Raw genomic sequence first — 12042 nt, 5'->3', positions numbered from 1 at the left:
AAATAAAACCTCTTATTGAGAAAGAGGAATATTCAGAGTCTCTGATTTCCATTTTAGCTCTCCTCAAATCTTGCTCCATTTAAAATATGTTCTTCCAGTGGTCAAGTACGGATTAGTGAGCACTGGCAGAGGAGTCATCTTTTAGATGAAACATCATCATATTGTGTTTATGGGAGCATGTGGTATGCAAATTGGCTGCTGTTTCCTACATTACAACAGCGACCGCACATCAAAATTGCCACAAGTGCTTTGGGATGTCATGAGGTCATGAAAGGCACCAAATAAAAGTCTCTCTAAGACATTTCTCCTTTAAATAATTCCATCAACATAACCTCAGATGAACTGGTCACTTATATCATTGCTCTTTATGGAACACTGTTGTTATACATGCACATATAAAAGAGTAGAATATGAAGAGATTAAAAATGGTCAGGACATCAGGTGAAGAGATTAAAAATGAGGTAACTGTATTTAAATACAAGTAAAATACTAAAAAAACTAATCAAACTTCAAAAGGATAAAACTTCTGATCCAGATGGATTACATTGTGCACTTAAGCAAAATCTAAGGAAGAGAATGTAGAGCCATTACTGTACATTTTTAATAGTGTGTTAGAGGAAGGTGTACTGACAGAAGACTGAAATAATTATTATGCATATTTTAAGAATGGAGATAGAACATGTCCAAGGAACTATGGGCCAATTAGGTGCACAGCAGTGCTGGGGAAAATAATGGAAATCCCTTGGAGAGAATAGAATATTTAAAAACTAAAAGTACATTATTGAATAGTCAGCATGAATGTTGAAGAGATAATCTTAGAAACCCTACAGCACAGAAAGAGGCCATTCGGCCCATCGAGTCTGCATCGACCACAATCCCACCCAGACCCTACCCCCATATCCCTACATATTTACCCACTAATCCCTCTAACCTACGCATCCCAGGACACTAAGGGGCAATTTTAGCATAGCCAATCAACCTAACCCACACATCTTTGGACTGTGGGAGGAAACCGGAGCACCCAGAGGAAACCCACACAGACACGGGGAGAATGTGCAAACTCCACACAGACAGTGACCCAAGCCGGGAATCGAACCCGGGTCCCTGGAGCTGTGAAGCAGCAGTGCTAACTACTGTGCTACCGTGCCGCCGTAAGGACAGTTATTTACCTGGATTAATTTATCTAGATTTTTAGGAAGACCTAATAATAATAGACTAATGGATAAGGTCAAATAATGCGGAGTCAAGGGCAAGTTGCTGAATGCTTACTAGATAGTTTCATGACAGAAAGCAGGAAGTAGGGATAAAGGGTAGTTATCCAGAGTTGTAGTTGGAAAGCAGTGTTCCACAAGGATCATTGCTGGAACCACTGTTCTTCACAAATTATATTTTAATTTAAACTGTGGAACCAGAAACAAAATTGCTAAATTGGCAGATGACACCAAATTTGGGAGGGAGAAGATACTCAATAAAGAACACTGCAACAAATTACAACTGATATTAACAATATCAATGTTGAAATTCATTTACTGATTAGAAATGAGAGATACTACATTTTGGGTAGAAAAATTAGGAAAGTGTACATTACTTAGAAAATAATAAGATTAAGTACGGTGATGGGTGGTTTTGGCAGTCCACCTCGCTGGCCGGAAGGGTGGGAACTCATGCCCGATTCAGCACTTTGATGCTCATTAATTACGCACAGGCAAGTATCGGTCCAAAACAGCTGGCCTGTCAGAAACTGAATTGTCCCGTCAGCTGGTGGGTTTGAAGGTCCGGGTGCCATACTTAAATACCTGTCCAACATATACATCTCACACTCTAGAGCCACCACTCTTCACAGATGTCTGGCAACCAGAAGAACAAGGACCCTGCTTTACCTACTAGGCCTTCGAGGTTTTGATCAGAGTACTACAAGCGCATAGGCATGTCCCGAATCCCAGGGATAGATCCAAGTGCACCAACCTTATGTCTCTGGCCTGGGAGGCCAAGGCAGAACAGGTCAGTGTGGCTGGTAACTGTGCTCTAAGCAACAACCAGTGCAGGGAGAGGTCAAATTATCTCATTCGCTCCGCCACGATAAGTCATCTTTCAGCTCCTTCCAATAGCAAACTCTCATCATGGCATCTTGCACTCAAATGGCTGCTCTCTTCACGGATCTCACACAACCATTAGCAGAGGACATATCAATACTCTCTGACGGAGACTTTCACATCACCATCATCCCACCTATCATGTTGCTCACACTCCATCCTCTGGCCCTTCTGGACAGGACTCACCACACACAGGGTCCATGCATCTTACTCAACCTCTGCTTCATCTCTTCTCATCACAGAGCTTTCCTTCTACTTCATACAGGCGAAATTGGAACACATAGAAAGAGCATAGACCTGAAGAGGAATGGCAGACATCACTGAGACTGCAGCAGAGCCAGCTCTGGTGGAGAGAGATCACTCATTTGGGGAAGAGGAGATTGGCCACTCCCAGCAACCTAATATGGATCACAGTTCCATCACCTCATCATCGCAGGGAGGCACAGTGGTTAGCACTGTTACCTCACAGCGCCAAGGACCCAGGTTCGATTCCAGCCTTGGGTGACTGTCTGTGTAGAGTTCGCACATGGGTTCCTTCCGGTCGGTCCTCTGGTTTCTTCCCACAGTACCATGCTAAATTGAGCCTTAGTGTTGGGGGATTAGCAGGGTAAATACGTGGGGTTACGGGAATAGGGCATGGGAAGGATTGTGGTCGGTACAGACTCGATGGGCCGAATGGCATCCTTCTGCACTGTAGGGATTCCATTCTATTCCAGAGGTGTGCAGGTTGGGTGGATTGGCCATGTTAAATGCATGGGGTTACGGGAGGAGGACAGAGGGGAGAGCCTAGGTCCGATGCTCTTCCGGAGAATTAGTGCAGACTCGATGGGCAAATGGCCTCTTCCTGCACTGTAAGGATTCTATTCTATTCTAAATCTTGACAATTACAGTGAGCCACATGTATTCTTATATTTCTCATCAACTAAAACTCTATTCTCTAGGCACCAACACTTTGAGGCCCACAAGGCAGCCAAGCAGCAGTCTGAGCACCCCCCTAACAAATCCGAAGAAGCTCGAAGAACAGTTACAGTGCTCACCCGCACTCTCCACCAGTGCCTAGAAACCCAGCTCGATGAGGCACAACTCTAGATTAGGCCTAGGTTCACTTCCTGGAGAACACCACACTTGCATGCCCCTCACAACAGTCAGAGGCAGGGACAGTTCAGATCTCTGGCACTCGGAGGGCTGATGGAGACCAGGCAGCCACTCAGTCAGACGATGGCCTTCTGAAAGCGGCTGGCAACTCAATGCTGGGAATGCAACGACAAGTGGAGGAACATCAGGCAGAGATTCGACAGCCACTCAGCAGATTAAAGCGAAAGATGGAAGAGTCCATTCACATTCAGTCTGATATTGTTGCTCCAGCATACGAATGCTTCGAAGTCACCATGGGAAAATTAGTGGCCACCATGGAGACCTTGATCCAGCAGGTCCTGCTAGATTTGCTCGGTCCTGCACACCATGACCACTATCAGGTTATAGGTGACATAGAGGCGAGGCACTTTGACCTCCCTCTAGGTGCACCATCTCCTACAAGAGCACCTAAGGAAGGATGAGTGTCAACCAAACACTCCAGGAGCCACCTCAGGACACATGAAGCCTGTGCACCTGCTTAAATTTCCCTCTGCCTGTGACCCCTTGCACTCCAGCTGGTCTACCCAAAGCGTGGTCAGAATATGGTACTTGTTACCACATGGTGGTTGAAGCGAATAGAATAGATGCCCTAAGGGGAGACCAGATAAGTATATGAGGAAGAAGGGAACAGGGAACATGTTGATGAATTTTGAAGAAGAAAGATGGAGGAGGCTCAGGTAGAACATAAACATAAGCTTGGATGGCCTGTTTCTGTGCTGTATATCTTATGCAAATCACTAACTAATTGTCTAAATGCAGGAAGATGTATCAATTCGCTAGGATGTGATAGGATCTACTTTCCATGATTGCAGCATGGCTATGGTGCTGAGAAACAAAATATTCAATGCCTAATATGCCAAAGATGTAAATTCAGTGATAAAATTATTCCATTCACTACTTTCTTACACGAGATGATCACAGTCTTACTGGAAGGCATAAAATTCTTAACTAATGCACACTATCAGTAGCAAACTATTTAAATGCAGTATTCGATATTGTGTGGTAATATAACTTACTGTGATTGAAGTCAACAGCCTCTTTGGAGTAATGGCCTAAAAATAAAGATAATCTTTTAGTTTTTGAAGCAGGCAATTAGTGTTAAAATTACCCTTCTGGTATCTGCATGCAACCAGAATATCACCCAAGATGTGCAACAATATGGAAATTGGTTATTAGTTCAAAAGTTGTTAAAATGTTATATTCCGTCTTTCAAAAGCGGCAGAAGGAAGTAATAGACCTTCTTCGAGTGAGCAATATCCCACAATTAGAGGTTAAACAAAACCTGGGTGTAGAAATCCATACAGAAGTGCAGGTTTCCCTTTTCATGGGAGACTAATCCGTTTATGGAACTGCCTTCTGGTCATGCACACAGAACAAAAATGTTTGAACTATAAGACGACATACCATATCAGTTATAGCAGCTGTGTTCAATTCAGCTCTGCTTTTTATTATAAACATTTTCTTTTACAATGCAAGTTTCACTACAAGCAAGATTTTCAGCAGTGCCAGTTGCAATTTCCAATTGCCTTTCCTCACTTATGACCTTACAGCCAAAAAGGACAACCACTACCTAGCTGAGTGGCCAAAGTCCTATTTCCTTCTGTTACATCAGCATTTATTTATTCTTGATCTGAAAAGAAATTGTGATTAATCTCAACTAAAAATGGTTAATCCAGTTAATCATGGTTTTAAAAAATAGAAAATGCAGAAAAGACTTGCAGGTATGGAGCACTGTGGAAAAGAGAGAAACAGGAGATAATGCTTTAGGTCAATGACCTATTATCAGAACCAGAAAAAAGTTAGAAATTTTACAGGTTTTAAGCAGGTACAGTGGCAGAGACAGGTTGGGAGTGGGACAAGAACAAAAATGAAGGTCTGTGATATGGTTGAAAGCCAAAGAGTTTACATAAAGAAACAAAAAGATGGACCTAGTAGCGCTGTACATGGGAAAGCGGAATAATCAGCAACAGTTGCCGTTCAAAAGCAAAAACACAAAGGAAAACAAACACTGACGGAGAAGGTTATGACCTGAAATCACTGAACTCAATGCTGGGATATGCAAGTTGCTTAAGCAAAAGATGAGGTGCTGTTCCTTGAGCTTATATTGAGCTTCACTGGAATAGGGTAGAAGGCAGAAGCTAGAGAGATCAGAGCAGTGAATTCAAATGACAAACTAAAAGTTCCAGGTCATGCTTGCCGACTGAACAGAAGTGTTGAGTACACAGGTTGGAACATTTCTGTTCAGTCAGCAAGCATGACCTGGAACTTTAGAGGAGAGGAGACCACCTTGTCTTATTGCCACCTCCTCAATCCCATCATACCACAGATTTCTTCCAGGTCTGATGAAAGATCATTGACTTAAAAATTAACTGTTTCTCTCTCCACAGATAATCAGACCCTGAGTATTTTCAGCATCTGCATTGTTTTCTTGATTTTAATCGCATTTAATGCTGCATATTTACAGGCCAGCGTAAGTATTAATTTCTCAATGCCATGTTAGCAATTTTGCCATCTATTTTGACCTGTGTGCCAATGCCAGCTTTGTCTTTACTACTGCCATGATTTGTCCGCATACATCAAGACCTGACAACAGCCAGGGTTGGGCTGATAAGTACCCAGGCAATGCCAGGCAATGATCATTGCCAACAAGAGAATTGATCAAAAACTTAACTGGACCAGCCATATCAATAATGGGGCTACAAGCACAGGTCGGAGGCTGGAAATTCAGTGCGAGTATCTAGCCTCCTGACTCCTCGAAGCCTGACCAACATTGACACAGCATACATCAGGGGAGTACTCTACACTTGCCTGGATGAATGCAAAAGCTCAACACGATTGGAGTCAAAGCAGCTAGCTTAATCAACACCCTCCCCCACTTTAAACATCCACTCCTTTCACCATAGGCACACAGTGGCTATAGTGTATACCAGCTACAAGATGAATTGCAGCAATTCACCAAACCTCCTTCCAAAGCAACAACCTCTACCACCTGAAAGGACAAGTGCAACAGACGCATTAGAATTCCATCGCCTATAAGTTTCCTTACAAGCTGCACACTATCTAGCCTTCAAACTATAATAATGTTCCTTAACTTTTGCTGAGTCAGAAATGTAGAATGCACAGCCATGGTTCAAGGCAGCGACTCACCACCACCTTCGAGGGCAATTAGGGATAGACAACATGTTGGCCCTGCCAGCAATGTTCACATTCCATAAGTGAATTTTTAAAAAAGACAAAGGTTGGTTAAAGCTGGATGAACGAGTTCAAAGTATATTGGTGTTTATAAATGTTAGCATTAATATGATAGTAGAGATAGTAAGAAATACTCAAATATCTCTTACTTTTCAAGTCAATCATGGCCTCCAACAAAGTTGCTTACTAAAACTTTCAGTGTAACTGAATGGCTGACATCTGACTTGACCTTGAACTCTGCTTCCAAATAGCTCAGGTATATCTATTCTCAGCCAGTGGCTTTCCTCTCAATTTATTCCTCCATCTGCTTTTCCTCTGAATTTATTCCTCCGGTTATTCCATTCATGCATACACAATGCTTCATTCTCTCATGAGCTTTTCCTCCTACTATCCTATTCTTACCCAGCTCTGTTCCTTCCTCTTGGACTTTCCCTCCCAGTCCTGGTCGCTCACTACTCCATCTTAGAGTCATAGAGGTTTAACAGCATGGAAACGGGCCCTTCGGCCCAACTTGTCCATGCCGCTCTTTTTTGTTAAAACCACTAAGCTAGTCCCCATTGCCCGCATTTGGCCCATTTCTTCTCCAAATAACTTTTTTGAAGAGCAAACATCAAAAGAACTAATGGTAAAAGAGACATGTTAATTGCAGAAGTTAACTGTTGTTAGTTCTAATATGTTTTAGCTACACTGCATCTTTGATTTTAAAAGAAAGTTGATTCATTCAAAATATAGATCTCCCCAAATCCCACTGAAAGCAAACGTAAACGATAGAGCATAGCTCCAGAAGGCCAATAGCAACCTGGTACTTCAACCAGGTGGTTATTTGCAGTTATCTCTCTCTCTCTCTCTCTCTCTCTCTCTCCCCCCCCCCCCCCCCCCCCCGCCCCCCCCCCCCGCCCCCATGGTCCTGAATATACTTGGCTCTGGAGGATCTTCTACCATAACATTCAGAATGTTACATTTCAACATGGTTTTTAAGACAAATCTTAAAGGTAGTGAGGGAGAGAGAAAGACAAAGGAAAAGAACAAGAAAATGCATAAAAGATTAGTATCAAGAGAAAAGTGGTGGTTGTCACAGATGTGAAGATGAGAGAGATGGTGGTATGTGTTTGGGGTGGGGGGGGGTGGGGTGGGGTGTCAATCAACAATTTAAGAAAAATTATGAAAATGAGAAATATGAGCAATTGGAAGACCAGGAGTCAATGTAGATCTTTGAGCACAGGGGCAGTGAATGAGCAAAACCAGGTGCAGAGTAGGATATGGTCAACAAAAGTTCAGATGATTTAAAGTTTTTGGAAGGATGGTAGACTGACTGGAGGTAACACAGGCACATAGAAGGATTTGAACATCAAATGGCTTGAGATAGGAACAGTGGCAGGTGATGTTACAGAAGGGAAAATAGGCTATTTTGTGATGGAAAGGATATGAAGTCAGAAACTCGATTTGGGGTCAAAGTTGGAGTCTAGTTGAGCTCAAAATAATAACTGGATAGGGGAATCAACAGCAAGGGAACAAGGGAACCAATAGCAGAGGCTGAAATGATATCTTTAGTCTTCCAGGGACTGTATCCAGGGACACAGGACGAAGAGCAGGCCATTCGGCCCAACAAGCCTGCTCCACCATTCAATTAGATCATTGCTGAGCATCTACCTCAACACCACTTTCCAACACTATCCCCGTATCCCTTGGCATCATTAGTATCCAGAAATCTGTTGATTTCTTTCTTGATTGAGCTTCCACAGCCCTCTAGGGTAGAGAATTCCAAACATTCACCAACCTCTGAAGAAATTTGTCACCTCAGTCTTAAATGCTTTGCCCCTTATTCTGAGACTGTGTTCCTTGGTTCTAGACTCAGCAGCCAAGGGAAACACCCTATCTACATTGGCGGCATGGTAGCACAGTGGTGGGCGGCACGGTAGCACATTGGTTAGCACTGCTGCTTCACAGCTCCAGGGTCCTGGGTTCAATTCCCGGCTTGGGTCACTGTCTGTGTGGAGTTTGCACATTCTCCTTGTGTCAGCGTGGGTTTCCTCCGGGTGCTCCAGTTTCCTCCCACAGTCCAAAGATGTGCGGGTTAGGTTGATTGGCCATGCTAAAATTGCCCCTTAGTGTCCTGGGATGCGTAGATTAGAGAGTAAAATATGTAGGGATATGGGGGTAGGGCCTGGGTGGGATTGTGGTCGGTGCAGACTCGATGGGCCGAATGGCCTCTTTCAGTACTGTAGGGTTTCTATGATTTCTTTCTATGATTTCTACATTTAGCCTTTCAAGTCCTGCATGTATTTTTAAGTTTCAATGAGATCACCTTTCATTCTTTGAAACTGTAGAGAAGACAGACCCAGTTTCTTCAATCTCTCCTCAAGAAATCCCAGGACTAGTCTGGTGAACCTCTGATGCAGCCCTGTATGGCAAGTATATCCTTCCTTATTTTAACTGGAGGAAATTTGCAGATCATCCAAGACTGGATGCCAAGGCGGCAATCTGATGACTGAGGTAGTGGAGGGCTCGAAAGAGAATGCGGCAAAGTGAAATCCAGATGTCTAAATTGTAAATGTGGACATTGCTGACTAGATATGCAGATATAGGATCAAAGGGCAGCAATTAAACGAGCAAGAGAAGATCACAGATAGATCCTAAGGGCCATGTAACAAAATGATAGGTTCTGGATGGGGTTGGCAGGGGGAGGAATTTTTAAATTTATGGAGTTGGGGAGGCAGTTAAAAATAAATTGAAAAATGAATGAGCTGTCAGTGCTGAGGCTTCCCACTTATAGTGCTGTGTTACAAAATTACAGCCACACATTTCCCTTTAATCAGCAACAGCCTACTATGGTACAATTAAAACCAGGCAGATGTGCAATCAACCATCCTTGTGCATAGTGCTTAAGCAAGACAATTTGAAATTGATTTTTACAAAACATTAGTTAATAATTGTTTAAACTGCCTTGAGCATCAGTCTCAGCTGATCCAAGCCATGTTCTCAACCAACACCCTCACTTGTTCATATTGCAACACAGGGCAATCAGGTTCACTGATCTTTCTTGCCCATGTTCAACATGTATCGCAGGGTCACTAAAGCCAGTTTGCAATATTCACAACTACACAACTTTGATCTTAATACTTTGAGATCAATCTAAGATATGCTATTGGTAAGTAAAACAACTCTGCTATGAGCACTCAAGCGAAGTAAGGGAAAAAAAATCAGGAAGCTTTGGCCAATCAGTTTGATACTAAACACGGTTGATTACTTCTTTTGGCTTGCTCTCACCTCCCATAATTATAAACAGGCCAATTTAAAAAAGACAAGGAGGCAATATTCACTTTGCAATAAATCAAATACAGTTACAGCTCTTGTGCAGAATTAATCAATTATGTGCTATCGGAATTGCACCCCTTCATTACTCCACATGAAATGCATGTCTGGAAAAAAATGCAAAACATTTTCAAATGTAGGCCAGTCAGAAATTAAGGAACATCAGGGTTGAGGTTTTATTATTGACGTGTGAGCAGGGATGATGAATATTGTTGTACTGAAAATGTGAATCATACCAAAGAGCAAATCAGTTCTCGAAAGTAATGAAATACTCCCAGATGAAGTGCAGACATTTTGCAAAGAAACTATAAAAAGAGAACATGTTTAGCCACCTGGCTCTTTTTAATAAACATAAAAAATGTAAAACAACTAGTAAAGTTTCAGACCTGACAATCTGGTTTCAAGAACATTTCAATTGTTGACAGAACATTTTGTAAGAAAACATACCAGGAGCAATAAGCCAATATTAGAAAATCAGAATGTGTTTTACTGCAGAAGTACGCAGTAGATTTTGCTGCATTAACCTTTAATTAGTGTTTTAACAACAGCTTAAATTTTTCCTCACTGCAAAATGTTGTGCTCTCACAATACATCTGTACAAGGTAATCATTTAATCTTATTTTAAGTGTTGAATTAATTTCTTGGAATGTTGGGAAAAGGAAAGATGATCCCCTCATATTATATACCAAACCAAAGTCTTGACCCTTTCAAGTTATTTTGTTCCTTTACATTATGGTAAGTCTCAATATCGTGGTTTGACCTATTTTTTTTTCAGTTAGTTACACCAAGTAGCTTCATATTTAACCCTTCCTCATCAGGCAGCTGCTGATGGATTATAAAATCATTCAAAGAAACACAATTTCAAGCAGAGCTTCCTCTTTACCTTAGACTTGTTAGGTTTCTTCTTTTTGTCTGTGGTGCTGTTCTCCCGATTTTGTGCCTAAAAATAAGAATGACAATATTAATGAGATAACACGTCGAAAGACAGGTCATACCAGTGGAATAATTTTATTGCATACTTACTAAACTATAAACTTCTATTTCAATTTCAAAGTCATTCGAGACATCCTGCCTAAAATTAAAAAAAACTATTTAAGCATATTTTGCTAAGCAAAGAGGCAAAGTACATGTCCAACTTTTGCAAACACGGAGAAACATGCAATTGATAAAACTATAGCACTGCAGTAAAGTACTGAAGGAGTACTGAAGTGTTAGCCTCAATCAGTGGTTCTTAAATGGTGCTACTTTTGATGAGGCACCAATGAAGTGATGGCTCATTCTGAGCTATAGCTTCAGTTTCACAGGGTTTCACATTCAGCCGGTTCCTCAGGCAGAATTCCCCCCCTCAACAGCCTTGCAGACTTAGGGCAAGGGACTGTAAAATGCTCTGGGCCTACCACTGACCTGTCTGCAATTTTACAATGGGACAGGTGAGGCCTGGAGCAGCCCACCCCTTCCCCAATTTAGGCACTCAAAGTGACAAATTATTGGCTACCTAAGGGCCACTTCTTGCCCAATCTCACTTTTGAGACTGGCAGGAGTAGTTCAGGGGTAGGGGTATGTCCATAAGATCACCCTGCTCGAGCCTTGGGCAGAAAGCGGAGTATGCCATACTCAAGGGCAACTTTTCCACATTGGGTGCCATGGTGGGGCGACAGACCTGCTATCCAATAAGATTGGGACTTCCGCCCACGTGAGGGGTGCAAGTCCCACCTTCAGCCAATATGGCTGCAGGGCTGCTGTGATCGGCAGGCAATGTGTTCCCCACTGGCTCTTTGGGTGGCAGGACAGGAAACCCAATTATCCAAAAAGTCCTGCCCCTCCTCTTTGCTTTCAGTCCACAAGCATGAAAAATCCAATTTCAATTGTTTGTTGTAATAGCAACACACATTTTGATAATAAAAACTACATTTTTGTTACTTGCACTTAAGACGGCCATGATGTCCAGTCTGGTTGTGTAATTTGGGCCAAGTGTCCTGGCCCGGTCTCTAGTGTGACCTCAGCCATGGCGTTGAGTGTTAGTAACTCACTTTTTGGACCAGCCGCAGATCACCTGGAGAACCCTCGTCCATGGACTATTTGTGAGAACCACTGCCCCAGGTAACGTGCTCAAAGTCTGGAGCAGAGCTTAAACCCATGACACATTTGTTCCACTGATTTCCAAATCCCTATTGGTATGGACTAACAATTAATCTCTTCATCAAAACGATTGGAACATGTGATTACAGGCTGAAAACAAAAAAGAGTACTATTGTTTGACAATTAACCAAATAAAATATAAAATGGAACAATGGAGTTAACAGTGTTCCTT

The 12042-nt window shown here is 42.3% G+C and overlaps 1 protein-coding gene across 2 annotated transcripts in view; it reads right to left on the bottom strand.

Annotated features, from left to right (window-relative positions):
- anln (anillin, actin binding protein) overlaps positions 1 to 12042 on the bottom strand; it is an 84462-nt gene that overhangs the window by 19390 nt on the left and 53030 nt on the right. For both annotated transcript variants that reach the window (XM_078228949.1, XM_078228939.1), the window contains exons 16-18: positions 10755 to 10803; positions 10615 to 10671; positions 4244 to 4279 (exon numbers count right to left, since the gene is read on the bottom strand). In XM_078228949.1, coding sequence (XP_078085075.1) covers positions 4244 to 4279; positions 10615 to 10671; positions 10755 to 10803 — 142 coding nt within the window. The remainder of the gene's footprint in view (positions 1 to 4243; positions 4280 to 10614; positions 10672 to 10754; positions 10804 to 12042) is intronic.

The sequence above is a fragment of the Mustelus asterias genome, chromosome 2, assembly GCF_964213995.1.
Source record: "Mustelus asterias chromosome 2, sMusAst1.hap1.1, whole genome shotgun sequence".
In the NCBI taxonomy this organism is placed as follows: domain Eukaryota; kingdom Metazoa; phylum Chordata; class Chondrichthyes; order Carcharhiniformes; family Triakidae; genus Mustelus; species Mustelus asterias.
This window is presented reverse-complemented; position numbering and strand designations above follow the sequence as displayed.